Source organism: Macaca mulatta, chromosome 7 (genome assembly GCF_049350105.2).
Source record: "Macaca mulatta isolate MMU2019108-1 chromosome 7, T2T-MMU8v2.0, whole genome shotgun sequence".
In the NCBI taxonomy this organism is placed as follows: Eukaryota; Metazoa; Chordata; class Mammalia; order Primates; family Cercopithecidae; genus Macaca; species Macaca mulatta.
The window spans coordinates 84,578,558-84,595,712 of NC_133412.1; the positions used below are offsets into that span (position 1 = coordinate 84,578,558).

General features: G+C 37.2%; 1 protein-coding gene across 3 annotated transcripts in view; it reads left to right on the forward strand.

Annotated features, from left to right (window-relative positions):
* MCTP2 (multiple C2 and transmembrane domain containing 2) overlaps positions 1 to 17,155 on the forward strand; it is a 258,383-nt gene that overhangs the window by 216,121 nt on the left and 25,107 nt on the right. For all 3 annotated transcript variants that reach the window (XM_015143071.3, XM_015143072.3, XM_077938743.1), the window contains exons 18-19: positions 350 to 472; positions 3,121 to 3,162. In XM_015143071.3, coding sequence (XP_014998557.2) covers positions 350 to 472; positions 3,121 to 3,162 — 165 coding nt within the window. The remainder of the gene's footprint in view (positions 1 to 349; positions 473 to 3,120; positions 3,163 to 17,155) is intronic.

The following is a 17,155-nucleotide window of genomic DNA, read 5'->3' on the forward strand; positions in this document are numbered from 1 at the left end:
CACTTTTGGCCAAATTTGGCCTGTGGCCTGCCTCTTTGTGACCTTGGACTTTTTCCATACTACTTTCCATAAATTCTGGCACACTAAAATCCATGGGCTTTTCAGGTATGAAGCTACTGTATCTGTCTATTCCAGAGCGTGACTAACTAGCTCTTTCTATACTACCAGTTCTAAAACTGAGTTGATCATTGTGTGTGTGTGTGTTTGTGTGTGTGTACCTGTTTGAAAATGTTTCTGAAAGTGACTAGAGATAGCCCAATTGAATCTCCTTATGTCAATGTGTAGGAATTTGATTGCTCCCCTAGTGTTTTATCAAGCAGTCATGTGTTCTTATTTGTCTTTCAATCAGGTATTTTTGATCACTGTCTGGAATTTTGAGCTATATATGATCCCTTTGGCATTGTTGCTGATGTTTGTCTACAATTTCATCAGACCTGTGAAAGGCAAGGTCAGCAGCATCCAGGACAGCCAGGTAAGCAAGCATTTGGAGTTCTGACATTTGACTGCCGAGAAATGTGTTAACAACAACAAACTACCACCACCACCAAATCATGGCCCAAGTCCATTTCGTTTGAGATGTGAGGCAGTCCTACAGATGCACTCATTTTGCAGTGGAGGTCTTCTATCATGTGTAATCTGGAGTCTTCTTTCTGTGGCATCTTATGTTCCTGAGTCTTGGCCTGCTTGAGGGGAGCCTCTGGTTCATGGTTATTATTTCCATGCTGGTAGCATATGTCTGTGTGCTCATATGATTCTCTGTAGAGTTCCTGTGAACAATCTCCTCAATCACCAACGAGACCTTTGCTGCCTCTGTGGGCCGTTGCTGGGCATGCAGAGAGCTCTGCAGGGCTAACTCTGGCCTTTCCATGAAGTTATCTTATGCAGTGTTCTCTCTGGCTTGAAGGCTCAGGAGATTCCCAGAGGCTTGTCAACTCCCAGGGCAATCACAGAGCAGGTAGGCTTAGACCCATCTATTTGCAGGTGCCCACATTTGTCTGGAAATTCCCAAACTTCCTGTCTTGTTGAAGAAAGCAAGACCCTTTCTCAAAGACATCACTCCGCATCTACTCATCCCACTTCCACTCTGACTCTCCTGCCCCTGGCCCCCTCACTGCACCCTATAAGATCTTTTTCTGCTCTAGGTGGCCAGGAACTTGTATTTGTAGGCTTTTTTTTTTTTCTTTAATGATGTAATCTAGGCATTCCAGATTCAAGAACCGAGTTTTTTAAACAAAAATCTAAAGTCCTTGATTAATTTCCTTTCTAGATAGATCAACTTCACATTTGGTTTCCCAAGAGTCAATCAAATCCTGACTGTTTTTGTTTATTTTTCCTTATGTCCTCATAATGGACTTAAGGGAGGTTTCTGGTTTCACTTAGGAAGGAAGGAAAGTGGGAAAAATGAGTACTGTGGCAAGAGGAAAATTTCAAAATTTACTTTCAGGCAATTTCAAAATTCTATTCTGTTTGATTTTTAATGTTTTAATTTTAATGTTTTAATTATTTAATGCAATAGGCATGAACACATATCAGTGAGAAAATAGAACCAGCTAATAAATGAATGACTTTAATAGATCCATTTAAGGACTAGGTTTCACAGAGTTATAGATAATGGAAATTTTTGCAAAGAAACATCTCTAATATCTGTGTTGTCAACAAATATTTTTACAATGCTTATGCAGGTTTTATGTGCCCACTGTGTATATGTGTTTATAGTATGTGCATATGTGTGCATGTATGTGTGAGCATGTACATATACTAGCATACATGTGCATATTAATATACCTATGTGCACATAAGTATGTATGTATAAAGCCTTTATCAAACATTGAAAATAATTACCTAATTTAGTTCTATAACACAACTATGAAAGAGGCAAGAACTATTTTCATTTTATGTCTTATGAAACTACAGTGCATATGATAAAGTGATTTGCTTAAAGTCACAAAGCAAAAACTATTGAAACCCTGTCCCAAGCTAAAGACTTCTCCTAAATATGGCGTTTTTTCCCTCCCATAGCCTGTTTTCATTACCTTCCTGTTTATCCACTGGCTTTCATGAGACATGTTTGCTGCCAATTGTGAATAGGTTAGTTCCCCAGATGACCCATGAGTACCATACAAACTGCTGACTGCATCTTGTGAGAATTCTAGAAGGTAGGGCTATACTGGCCCTGAAGAAATTTCTTGATGACTGCTCCGTGGTTTTATGGAATGTAGCAGAGTATTTTCTGGATACTTCAGAGTTACTCCTTTTTAAGAGCATGATATTGTCAATTCTCTTTACTATTGGAACAATGACATCTGAACAGCGTGCCTGACCTTTGCAAGGTTAAGCAGAAATGCAAGTGTTCAAGCTGAAAATAGAACCTGTTGTCTAATACTGAGCTTTCTTTCCAAACTACTGACCCTATTTTATTATGTACCAACAGATATTAGTTTTTAAACATTGTGGTGCTATGATCAAACTCTGGCCATTAAATAGCCAAGATTTTTACATTAAACAAGCCCATTAGCAGTACAGCTGGTGCTGTGGCACCTGAGCTAAAGCCAGGCACCCTTTAGTCCAGCTCTTAGCCTTGAGTTTCCTTCCCTCACCTGCCCCTTCTAACCCTAAACCCAGAGCAAAATAATAATGCCACAGTGAAACCTGTAACTTATTTTTAAGATTGATTATATTCAGACTAATGCATTCTATACTGTCTAATGTTTCAGTAATGGCCCCAAAGGGAGACAGCAGTCATTATAATAACAATGAGCCTAGCACCAGTGGAGTATGGTATTCTCAGCCTTAACGTAGCAGTTGGTTCATTTGTCAGAATAAGAACAACACTGTTTACAGAAAGTACAACTCAGCAATGCATTTTTAAAGCTGGCTGCCTTCAAAGGGCACTGGCCTAATAGTTTATTTATAGTCAACAGTTTTATGTAGATTATGCTTATTGTTTAGAGTCCTGCCACAGTGTCCCTGAACTTTAAAAGAGTTATTTTTTAAGAGGTTATAATGCATTTCAAAAATATGAATGCTTAAAGTCTGTAGGCAAGCTTTAAAATGTGTCTAATTTGCATTTGTTAATTTCAGTTGATGTTTTTATAAACACGTTGTGGGATTTCCTTTCAGGAGAGCACAGACATAGATGACGAGGAGGATGAAGATGACAAGGTGCGTATGTTCAAGAAAGAACACAAAAATACACTAGTGTTGTCAACAGATAGCATTCCTCCAGGTCGAATCTCTCTCCCCCCACTTTTTTTTTGTATTATAGAGTTACCAGTATAGTAATATTATTGTAACTTTTTAAAAGGATATCCATTTTTAAGATTTTTTAAAGTGACGTTGAAAAGGGTAAAATAGAAGGAATAATTGAAATGTTATAAAAAGCATAACTATAGGAGGCCTTTTATTGGATGCAAGCCAAGATTAGCCTTCCCCTTCAGAGATAAAAGGTAGCCTAGGAAGTCAAAAGTAAATCAAGTGAAATTGCTGTTTCTTTCGGCTCATGTCTGCACTCTGTGGGGTGGTCACCCACTTCCGTGCCTGTCATTTTCCCAGCTGTTCCTGGCAGTGTTTTCAGCTATATGTCTGTGTACATCTGTCCTTTTCCTTCTCCTGGGAGAATCTCTCAAATCTGCTGCTTTTGTTGTCATTACGCTTTCAGACAAACCTTCTGGAATAAAATGAAACAAGTGAAATGCCAAATGAAATGCTACTAGCTTAATGGACTTCCAGTCTCCTTAACCTGTGGGTATCTGGGGCGAGGGATGGTAACATGTAGGAGGCTTGTGGAGAGAAAAGGTCAAAAGGGGAAACCTTGAGAGTAAGTATCCCGGGTAAATGCCCATTGAATAGAAATGTATTCAAAGACACGGGCTCTATGATACAAAGAGCCTTAAAATTAATTGAGTGGACCAGATGGTTTTGCCCATTTGAAGCAAATGGAGTGGATTACAAAGTAAATCTTATTTGTTGTGTTAAGAGGATCATTAATAGCAAAATAATAAAATCAACTATAATACTTTTAAAGGAAAAATGACCTTTTTCAGAAAAGGGGTTGCACAGACGCAAGTTTCTTCTTGATGTCTTCATGTTAGCAGTTACTGAATGATTAAATCATTGAATATTGTCAAAGGAAAGCTAAGTTAATAAGGTTTATAATGGGATGTTTTACCAAAAAAACAGAAGTATTAATGAAATTATTTTAAACCTGTATGAGGTGATAATTACAAGTCTAGGCCTCCTGTTCTTCAGACTGGCCAGCTATCAGGTGGGGGTTCCCACAACCCCTTTCTTGGATTCAATGAATTTCTAGAATGACTCACAAAATTTAAGGAAATATTTACTTATATTTACTGATTATTACAAAGGACACAACTCAGGAACAGCCAATTGGAAGAAATGCACAGGGCAATGGATGGGGGAATGGGTGTGAAACCTCCACACCCTCTCTGGGCACACCCTAGAGCACCTCCATGTGTTCACCAACCCAGAAGCTTCCAGAATATGGTATTTTTGTTTCTATGGAGGCTTCATTACATAGGCATAATTGGCTGAATCTTTGGGCATTGGTGTTCACGTCAATCTCTGGCCCCTTCTTCCTTCCCTGCAGGCCAGAGCTGGGGAGGACTGAAAGTTCTAACCTTCTAATCACATGTTTGGTTCCCCTAGCCACCAGCTCCCCCATCATTAGAGGCTTTCCAAAAGTCACCTCATTAACAGAAATCCAGGTGTGGTTGAAAGGGGCTTGTTATGAATAGCAAAAGATGCTCCTCTCACCTTTCTAGCTCGAGCTATTTTAGCAAGTGAGACAAAACCAAATATTATAGCAAAGATGTTCATATCTCTCTTATCACTTAGGAAACTCCAGGAATTTTAGGAGCTTTGTGCCAGGAACCAGGGACAAAGAACAAACATACATTTCTTATTATATTACAACATCACATTAGGCAAAAATCTAAATATTTATAAACCAGGCCTGGATGAAAGGAAGATTTCTTCCTGTTTGGCCAAGCCTGTTTAAATGAACCACCAGTAGAAGAGGATGTCCTCTACCCTTTAGGAATAACTGTGACCATGTGTCTTTGGCCCATCTAATAAAGGAGAGTATCCAACAAGAAGATGAATGGAAACATGGTATTCAGTGACTGCCAAGCAACAAAATCAGGTCATAGTCAAGACCAGTGGTTGTCAAGGTCTAGTCTGCCACTGATATGTACCTCAAGAGCTACCTAAAGGTCTGGAGAGACAGCCCTTTGGTCTGTGCTTTAAACCTTTCTGGGCAAGGATGACTGAACAAGGAGTTGGAACGGCAGCATCCACAGGGATAAGCCTGGGAGCTGTTGCATTCATCTCAGCATGGCCCAACCCATACCAGTTGAGCCCACCTGTCCCACGTTGAGGGCACTGGCACTAGGGTTTTCCTCAGTCCCCCCAGGGAAAATTTATTCTTAACATGTTTTTATTATAGTATTTTAATAGCACTTTTTAATAGACAAGTATAACCATGGTGGTTTTGCTCTCCCAATTTTATATTTCTATGAAATCTTCTAGAGGAATAAATCTAAAATGATATTTTGACTTCTGTTTATGTCTCTCCTGCTTAACACAACCCTTCTATTGTTAGGAAAGACGGGCAAATTTTTCCATCCTTGTCCATCTCTTTTCATTCTTCCTTCTGTAAGGGATTGGTAAACTAAAGGGATCTTCAACTTTCAGACTTTTTGAGTGCACATCCACATATGTATTACAGCACTTGGTTTCTTCTCTGTGTAGATCAGCTTCTACCACTGAGATGTGCTTGTCATAGACCAGGACATACAGTCACTGGGTGACTCCCCATCATAGTGAGCTGGAAGAAAGGTCTTATCCACTGAGCCCTTCTGGCTTCTGTTGTGTGTTAGACATGACAGACCATGCTTCTGGGAACTGTAACACACTCAGTGAGAGATGAACTGTTTACAAATTATAAACACACAGCCATTTTGTTCAAAACCAGAAGAGGAGAGAAACTCCTTTCTACCCAAACCATCCATCTTGAAGGTGACACTCTTTAATTGCCAGTGCTCCTTCCCACCAAATACCATCACGGACGACTGTGGAAGATAAAAGCGTGCCGGGGCCTGTTGGCACAACTTCCTCGGGAGATGAATGCTTTGCCATGTTCTGCCTGTCTCTCATGCACAGACCAGGACACTGTCTGGGGTCTGTCATTCTTTTATTGTCTGGAACAGGGATTATTGTAAAATGACATCACTGTAACCCCTTGTTCCTTAGCATTATGAAAAGTTCGTGGTAGTAACTTGTATTAGAAACCAGATTAGACTTCACAGTTTTGCCTTTTCTTTTGTGGACTTTCAGTGGTAACATAGAACTTTCAGGTAACTAGGTTTTTGCCTTTTAGGAGATGAAATGTACAAGCTAAACTTTGAAGAGAGGAAATCCCTCCTTTCTAATACCTGATGGCTCATGTAAGAAATTGCTTGTTACAAGTCTAGTTTTCTAGGGACTCCAGAACAAACAGATAATAGCTAAGTTCAGCCAACAGCAATCAGTTGACATTTCCTATTTGTATTAGATTCCATATGTGGAATCCTTCCATGTGGACCTTATTTGTACGGATGGATTACAATGAAAATTGCATTAATTTTCTACACAGTAAAGGTCAGTAATTGAAGCATGAACCAAGAAACTATTGTGTAAAATGCTGTATCCCATACTTAGGAAAGGTCATGCAAGACAATAATATCTTGTTTTCATTACAGAAGGTATAAATACTTGCGTTAGAGTTTCTTTCTTTTTCCAGCCCAACAATCACTTACATAGAATATTTCAGCATTTTCTATTAACATCAGGAAGAAGGAATCATAAGGGCATGTAATAAAAGAAAAAAAGCCCTGCTTAATGCTATCAAAAAGAAACAGTGCTCTAAGGCTTGCATTGTGGGTTGGTTTGTTCATAACTAGGTTGTCAGAAATAGAACTTGAATGATCTGTCCTTTTAGGATCATCAATGAAGTCACAATTGCCTGACAGTGTTTATGAAAAACAATATGACCCTTTTATATCAGTTTTGATGAAAAACAGATATGGACATTTTCCTTTAAGGAAATAAGAAACATCCATTTTTGTTGATTGATTGAGGAGCATATTATAATGGAAGGATGCAAATGGATATTGTATCTATATTCTATTTTCACAAATTAGTTTGTCATTAAAATTTAAGTACAGTTTAAACTATCAATTTCAGTGTTTAAAATGATTTTCCGTCCTCTAAATTGATTAGCCAGTCCCTTCCTCATTGCCCAGACAGGGCCTTCTTAGTGAGAGAAGCACATGGCATGTATCTAGAAGGAGTTCTCACTGTGAATTAACCTGTAGAGTCCTTTGGATGATGTGGTTAAGTCCACCGTGCCTCGTTCCCTGTTTCCTTGTGCCAGAGAGAGAGAGGAGATGATCTATAATATCCTAATCAGAGAAAACTCTTGTTCGTGGAGGTCTTCTTACAATCTAACAATAAGAGTAGTTTTGTCTATAATTCATTTGTGCTTTTGTGTTTTGTTTTTGTTTTTTTTTTTTTGAGACAGAGTCTCGCTCTGTCGCCCAGGCAGGAGTGCAGTGGTGCCATTTCGGCTCAATGCAACCTCTGCCTCCCACGATCAAGTGATTCTAGTGCCTCAGCCTCTGGAGTAGCTGGGACTACAGGCATGTGCCACCACACTGGGCTAAGATTTGCATTAGAGATAGGGTTTTACCACGTTGGCCAGGCTGGTCTGAAACTCCTGGCCTCGTGTGATCCGCCTACCACGGCCTCCCAAAGTTCTGGGATTACAGGCATAAGCCACCATGCCAGGCCTGTTTGTGCTTTCTTCAGAATGTCTAAAACATAGTAAATTGGTTAGATTAGTAATTTTTAAAACTATGACATGAGCAGTGATACTTACAATGATAAAGTGTTGTATTTTTAAGAAAATAAAAAGCCAGAGAGTATCTTTGAATGGTTAACAATAGTTACACGTGCACACACTCACCTTCAGGGATATACAATTTATATACAGGGCATATTGTAAAAGACCTGGTTATGGATGATTTTCAGGGGAATAAAGTGTATGGGCATTCTAATTTAAGTCCTTTTAATTTGATTTAATATGGTTTTTAGTGATGAAGTGACTTAATTGCTAACATTTTTATCATACTATCTTTCAAACCTTTTATAGTGAAGTGGATTCCAGCCAATTCTTAATTATCAGTTTATGCATGTTTTGGATGAGAGGGGGTTGCCTTCCCAATTTCCTGTAGTCCTTTGGCAAATCTACTTGCTCAGATACTCTTTTTAAAAATCAAACTCTCATTCTTAAAAATGTTTTGACCTCATAACCTTTAGAAGTCATCCAGAAATATTATCAATCTGGCCTTTTTGAACATTATTCAGAGCATCCTTCTTATTATCAAGCTCACTAATATTCCTAGTACAAGTAGATCTTTCTGATTGATTTCTAAGGATTATAGTATGTTATTCTCAAATATTATGAAATGTGATATGCTAGACTCGGATGAATTACCTATCCTTCTCTTAGCGAATGTGCAATTGTCTGACCAAATATCGTCAGAGGCTCTGATTTTTTCGTAGTTTATATAGATTGAGTATCCCTATTATAAATACTTGAAATCCAAAATGCCGCCAAATTTGAAACTTTTAAACTCTAATTATCAAAGGAAATGATCACTGGAACATTTTGGATTTCTGATTTTTAAATTAGGGATGATCTACCAGCATGATGCATATATTCCCAAATCCCAAAACAATCCAAAATCCAGAACACTTCCGGTTCCAAGCATTTTGGATAAAGGATACTAAACCTGTATTGCATCTAGATATTTGTTTCCCATTACTTAGAATTGTCACATCATGAGGAGGTAGAAGACATTGGACATTGCATCCTGATTATCCACAAGTGATTGGTTTTCTGAAAATAGTAGCTATGTCTTTTGTATTTAAAAATAAATCCAATTGAGACCATCCTGGTCAACATGGTGAAACCGCATCTCTACTAAAAATACAAAAATTGTCTGGGCATGGTGGCACACACCTATAGTCCCAGCTACTCAGGAGGCTGAGGCAGGAGAATTGCTTGAACCAGGAGGCGGAGGTTGCAGTGAGCCGAGATCGCGCCACTGCACTCCAGCCTGGTGACAGTGAGACTCCATCTCAAAATAAATAAATCCCTCATCCGTTTTACTGTGACTCACCCAATTATCCAATGAGTTTATGAGATAATTGATAGAAAGGGGGGAATACCACTTTTTTCTTCAAGGGAAAAATAATCACTGGAATAAAATATTAAATAAAACAAGAATAATAAAACAAGGCCATTTCAAGTAAGAATTATTTAAGCAATTAGATTTATAAAAATATTAATATTTTAGAGTGTTTACAATTTGCAGACTGCTTTTATATGCAGTAGCTCTGTCAGTACTCAAAACAAAATATTAAGTTTCATAGTATATTCTCTTGTCTACAAATGAACAAACCAAGGCTAAGAGAATTTCAGTAGCATATCAGATTTCTCAGCCAGGATAGTGGCAACACTCAAACCCATCTCTTCTGGTCTAAATCTTATTTTTGACCATGCTCCATTGTTGTGAAGGAAACCTGTCATTAATTTATTGGTTCATTTTTCTGCATTATTTTGCCAACATTTATTGATGTCTTTGTACCAGAGTCTCTATGAATACAAAAATTACAACCATAACCAAGGTGTTCATAGTAAATAACCCCAATGCCCTAAGATTACTGCCTTCATCAAGGTTTGTAATGTTGTTGTAAATGCTATGTTGGGAAAGAGAGGAGAAATGCTAGGTGAGGCAGGACTGCTAAAAGGAGGTGATGTTTGAGCTGAATCTTAAAGTAATACTAATTACTTAACTTGTTCCATTGCCGAATCACATAAATATATTATCTTATACCCACTCCTTTACTGTACCTGGGAGAAAACTAAAGGATTCACACAGCTAAACCAGCAACTGCCGCTCCTGGTATATTTATCTACAATAGTTACAGTTATAGAAAACCATTAGCCCTGTTTACCTTGTGGTGGCATGGCGTTCTGTCACTTAGTGCAGAGTGACTTTTAATGAAATCAATCTTTCAAGGGTCTAGGTTCCAAATATTTTTTTCCCTAATCTGTTGCCAATTTTTCAGTTGTATTTTATGAGTATCTTCCTATTGAGCTGATTGTTTATTCCTTTTACCTTTTCAACCCTATTATTTGATACTAGATGAGATCCATGTTGCAGGCCACACATACAAAAAAAAGTGTTGGTAAATACCAGTACAGTGTGTAAGTGCTTTATGTAATGAACAGATAGAGCAATATAAAACCACTTAGAAATGATATTGATTCAAAATCCAAATACTGTTTTATATTCATTTCCCAAAGCAAAAGAACTACTTGAGAAAGAAGTACACTCCAGAAAGAGTACAGATCTCCCCACTCCATTTTAATAGCATGAGCTGTGGAGTTAACTGTCGTGTGTGTGTGTGTGTGTGTGTGTGTGTGTGTGTGTGTGTGTGTGTGTGTGCGCGCGCACTCGAGTCCACATCCGCGTCCCTGCATGCCCACAAAAGTGCCTCATGGGAAGAAATTCTTAATGACAGTTCCTGGTGCATTGCTGGGATTCCCAAAGAATAATTTTTAATTTCATGTATCAGAAATATTGCTGCTTGTTCTTTGTTATGACAGATGCTAAGCTTTTTTTCATGCTAAACGCCACTCAATCTATTTCTAATGTTTATAATTTTCTAAGTTTTCAAATTATAGCCTTTTAATATTCAGTGGGATGAAACAGACCAAACATATTCTTGCTTAAAGTCTAAAGGTATATTTTTGCATCTTTAGTCTAGATGATTGAAATTACTGGGGGGATTTTGAGATAAAAATTTTTGCGTTAATCTCTTCTGAGAATTCTGTTCATCCTGTGACAACTACTACTCAGTTTTTAAAAATGTCAAAAGGATTTTTTCTGACATGGTCAATTTTCAGGACTCTGTCTCTAGTTTTGCTTGGGGAATTAATAGAGAAATGAGAAGTTTTCTAAATCAGAACATGTAGGAGAGATTTAAAGTAACACCCTGATTATATAATTAATTCTTAGTTGTAAATTCATTTTGATGGTGTTAATTCTCTGCCAGAGGCTCGAAGCTAGTTTATTGCACCTACAGTGCTATACTCATTGGAGACACAACGTCAATAAGGCCTTAAGGAAGGAAAGATTTGCCCTCTGATTTTTAAAATGTTTTTTCTTTTTTAAAAAAGAACAATTGTGTTACAACACAGACACATTATTTGTTCTCAGTTCAACTGCTTACAGAAGTTAGCAAAAATACTCAATCCTTTTAACGTTTTATAAATGAATAATGAAAAATGGTGGGCTTGTATTCGTCTTCATATGATGCATATTTTTAAGTTACCAAGTTAGTTTGTTATTTTTCTCACAATGAATGCCACTCTTTATTGTGTGTTAAAAAAAAAAACAACAACAAGGAAACCTTATGAAATTTGAAAAAATCCATGCTTTCATCTCTTCATTATTTGGTCATGCAGACTTGCTCACAAAGTAGACCCCTAAAGCATGTGCATTTTACTTATGCTTCCACATTTTTTCACATTTGTAATGAGAAGTGATACTCCTCTTTTTCAAATGTAGGAATCTAAAACTATGTATTTAGCCATAATAATCTTGTTCATTTATTTAATCACACCAGTGGCCTTCACTATTTTTATTACACATTTCCCTCTGTAAATTGGAAGCCTTATATGTTAAGGGAAAACAGAAGCACATGTGACAGCAGTTCTGTCTTTCTGAATGAATCACTGTTACTCTTCCTAGGCAGTTTGGTAGCAACAGCAGATGTAATGTTGTGTTTGCTAAACTGTGTTATCACCACATTCCGTGGTTCAATCTGAAACGTGTAAATAAAGCCAGCATGATGCAGATGGAACTGCAGATGATCTTTCATACAACTCAGGGCAACATGAGTAGACTTGTCCTGGAAGATCATTTTCTTTGAAACTTAAATTAATCCCAGTATTCTTTAAACTAGACAAAAGGTTGTTCCTTCTTTTGTAGCTTTGCCTTCTTGAAGGGAAGTAACTTGTGTTTATGAAGCACCTGGAATATACTAGGTAATTTACATATGTGACAATATTTAATTTTCTCCACACTCCAATCAGAGTAATGACAATGATCTACATTTTCCAGATACTGAACTTGAAATTCAGAAAGGGTAAAGAATTTGCCATGATCACCAGGCTAGTAGATGACATGACAGGACCAGAGTTGAACCCTGTTCTCTGACTCCATGGTCTGCTGTATATAACATCATTTAACTTCCCTGGACTTCAGTTTCCTATACATAGAAATACTAATACTAACGGCTATGTAATACATCCTGTGATATGTCCATTGGTATATTGCTGGATATAAAGAGAAAAGACCCATAAAATCAGTAGTATCTTATTTTAAAAGAGATAAATTTTGCAGTACAGAGAGTGAAAAGAACATTTGCTATTAGGATGATTAAAATGATAGAGGTATAATGCAAATTGAGAGAACAAAGACAGTAGTCAGCATAGACCGGCATCCTTAGGAAGAGGATTCACAAAAGCCATCAAGCTTGAGTTGGGCCTTTCAGTCATTCTGCTATATTTATAAGGCCTAGAATCTTCTCTCAAACTGCAAGCATTTGCTTATTTCTTGGGTTGATGTAAATAATTATTTAATACTACTATAAACCTGATAAACTATTTTTGTCTTGCATCCATTTATTTCTCCATCAAACAAGCACTGTAGCAGCACTGAGGATGGACCCACCACAATTGTTGGTGCTAAGAACACAGGATCAGATAAAACAGCCTGGTCTTATCTGTTGATCCCCCAGTTCCAGCAGGGTATAGCCAAAAAGAGGGTAATGGAAGATATTAATGAAGCATCCAAGCTACAAAAATATAATCTTCTTGTAGCATAGAATCTACCATATCTTGATAAACACACATTGTCCAAAGGCCATTTTTAAAGCCTTTCAGAGAGCAAAAACTACATTTACTGCTAACCATAAAGATACCTGAACTCAGATGGAAATTTTCCCTCTCTCACATGAGTAGCAAATGCCTAGTTCAGGCATTTTAAGGAAGGGGTGGAAACACATGAAAAAACGTGTTTTTTTGTTGTTGTTTTTCTTTCTCCCTGTCTAGAAGATACTCTAGAAATAATTGGTTCTTTTCTTTACTAAATAATTTAAGGGAAAGTAATTCAGGTTCACCACAGATCCCTGTTTTCCCAGAAAGTTTTCATTTACTAATTATCCTCATTTTTAAACTATTGTATTTAATATATCCACTATAACAAGGTGGGATGTGTTGCTTAGGCTTTCAATTTAAGCTTTCAGCTGTTTCTGTGGTCATTACTAGTAGCCCATGAGATGCATGCACTGTGACCAGAGTTCTCAAAGACTAACACCAGGTTAACTGTAACAACCAGGAATGACCCATCTCTATTTTCCTGACTCTTTTCAGGGGCTGAGTGACTAACATCCAGCTTTAAAGGAAAGCTTTTGCATGGTCCATAATAAAACAAAGTGCTCTCACATGAGCTAATCCCTTCTTGCTTCTGGCAGTGGTAGAAAGCATGTGATATCTACCGGCCCATTAAGCTGTGGCCACTGCCACAGGGCCTGTAAGATTCAGGAAGCTTTCAAATTGCCTATTCAGAATGGTTAGTAAGGGAGATAAGAAATAGGGTAGGTGTATGTTAAATATTTGCATAATTTAAGCCTTCCTACTAAGAGAATAAAAAGTAGGCTGAACACTCTTAGAATATACTATTTTACTCACTGTAGTGAGTAAATGTGCACTTTTTTACTTTTTCAATATGTAAATAAAAACACAGATTACATATTTAATGAATAATCATGTAGAGATAGTACATTTCTCAAACAGTTGTAGATAAATGTTTACATTTCTTCTCTACCCTGGGGCCTTGACTTGATCATGTCACTGACATGTAAAAACCTAAGTCACAAACCTGCCGAAGAGGCCTCAACAGCTACTTCAGGAGGAAGTATCTAAGAAAATCGTTTCTGAAAACATTATTTTAATGCATACAGCTAAAAATGTGCGTTGATATCTCTCTCTGTGGAGCATGACTTTTCATTTAGATCAAATGACTATTTCTTCTACATTAATTTATATCATTTTCCATTTCAAGATTTCATTGTACATATATGAAAAATGACCAGGTAGCTGTTAATCTTCCTGCTAAAGGATGCAAGCACAGTATCAGAGAACTTTGTGAAATTATTTTCATTTTTTAACCTAATATATGAAAACAAAATAAACCTTTGCAAGTTAACTCTACAAATACTGTAATTTCTAATATCAGAAATGCCACTATAAATTTAAACATTTATTATCGAGAATTATTTAACTTTACAATGATAATATGAATGCAAATTTTGATGGAGCAAATATTGCAACTAATAAGATATTCCTCCAAAATGAAGAAATATGAGGCAGAAATGTACTTGGTGTTGGCTGTGATGCACTAATTATTCATTAATTGCATCAAGACAAGTGATAATTTTCCACCACTTGCAAAGTTCTAGTGTCCACACTTATAATTTTTTTTATATACACAGTTGGGATATCAACAAGGTTGTGTGATAAAGATACATCACATATAAAAATAAACATCAGCATGGCAGTATGTACTTCTTCTTTACCCATTATCATTTTAGGAAGGTTTGAACCTTTGAAGATACCTCAGTTAACTTAAACATTCTCCAAAATTGGACTCTTTTGTGGAAAAAATAACCTCCTCTAAATTATGGTCATAATCAGTTGGAAAGTTTTATTCAAAATTTTTTATGACTGAAGTACTAACTTCTATTTTTGGAAGCTTTTTCTGAATGGAAGTGAATTTTTTTTTTTAAGTGGCCAAAAATCACTTCATTTTTCTATGAAAGCAACATATAAAAGGTCAAATACTATGCATGATTCAATTTTTCAATTCTGAAGTTATACTTTAGGTTATTTTTATTATTTTATTAGGTGGAGTCTCGCTCTGTGGCCCAGGCTGGAGTACAGTGCCGCGATCTTGCCTCACCGCAACCTCTGCCTCCCAGGTTCAAGCGATTCTCCTGCCTCAGCCTCCCTAGTAACTGGGATTACAGGCGTGTGCCACCACAACAGGCTAATGTTTTATATTTTTAGTAAAGACGGAGTTTTACCATGTTGGCCAGGCTGGTCTCGAACTCCCAACCTCAAGTGATCTGTCCGCCATGGCCTCCCAAAGTGCTGGGATTGCAGCTCCTGGCCTAGATTGTTTTATGGGAAGAATTCTTGTGATTTTTAATACAATAAATATACATTCTGACCATTAATGGAAAGAAATTTAGAAGGCATTTATTTTTCAGCATACATTTTGTTAAATGTTCTAACATATTGTCTTGAAAAAATGTTTGACAGGAAAAGTTCCTGTGAATGAATACAAAAATACAGTGCCTTTGAAAATATTTGGGATGAAGTATATACAGATTTCAATATTTTAAAAATAGATCGAGAATATTGTCCATGTACCACATTTTTGTTGTGAGTTTTCAAGGTACTTAAGTGCTCGTAGAAAGTGTTATTTTTTTAAGACAGTCTTGCTCTGTCGCCAGGCTGGAGTGCAGTGGTGCCATCTCGGCTCACTGCAACCTCTGACTCCCTGGTTCAAGCAATAATCCTGCCTCAGCTTTAACTGCAAGCACGCGCCACCACACCCAGCTAATTTTTGTATTTTTAGTAGAGACGGGGCTTCACCATGTTGGCCAGAATGGTCTCCATCTCCTGACCTCGTCATCCGCCCGCCTTGGCCTCCCAAAGTGCTGGGATTACAGGCGTGAGCCACTGTGTATTATTCATTAAAATTATGGTCTACAGTGGAGTCAATTAAGGTGTCAATTTGATGACACCTCTGAAGGTGATTGATAACAATTTCATGGAATATTAGAAATAAAAAGATGCCACTAAAAAGTACGTTCTTTTGAAAAGTAATCCTGACGTGGGTAGACAGTTGTAGCTAGTAACTGACTAAAATATATGAATGTATATCACAAATAATCCTCCTTCTTGTGTCATTTTAAAATATCCAGATGATCAACAAATTTAATGCACAAAATTCTATTTATTTGAAAATAATGTATTTGTGAAATAAAAATGGAATAGTTTTGTAGGTCCACCAATATAATAAAACCAAGTTATCAGTTCATCCATATTTCAAAAATTAATTCTGTTTACTTCTACTCTTAAAAAACAAGTCCAGATGATAAGTTCTTCTGGTACTCAAGATATAGTAAGACTCTTTAGCCTAGTCTTTGGATATTTAATACTCCAAACATCAAATTCATTATAAAGTAACAGGACTCGTGAGCATCGTTATTTTGGCATACTAACTCATGCTTTCTTCACAACCAGAACCTCACTATTTGGGTGTTTCATAGGCGGAAAAAAATTGAAATAGGAAGTTTTGATTAAATTGAGTGACATGGAAACTTGAGTCATTTTCCAAGAAATTGTTTTGACCTAAACTGGATGCTGCCAGAAAGAGGAAGCCACTTTTGGCCTTTGGGTCAAACTCCCTCGTTCTTTCAAATGTTCCTTTATAAACATGAATACTTATGTGGCAGACAGAGCTGGGTTTTCACCATTGTGCCCATTAATAGATGTCAGTGGACTCATGAATTAGTACGCTCTGGCAGCATATCTAATTTTTGACACAAACTGCTTGAGGAATTAGAGTAAGGGAAAAAAATTCAAATTAGGATAAACAAGTACAAGTATCTTGAAAGTTTGATGTTGCAAAAGGAAGCAATGAACCTGGTTTTCCTTCTGCACAGAATGAATGGATAAAGGAGTAGTCTTGTTGGTAAGAATTTATTCAAACCATTGCAGTACCCTTTACTGGAGAGGGGGCGGCAGTGAGGCATTCCAGCCTGCGTTCTTCCTTTGTTTCAGCCAAGTAGTTTCATAAAGGCAGATACAAGAAGGGAGATTTGTGCTTTTCAAGATTTGTGCCATATTGGTGCTTTTGCCTGCAATCCCTATTGGCAGTGGGTTCTCTTT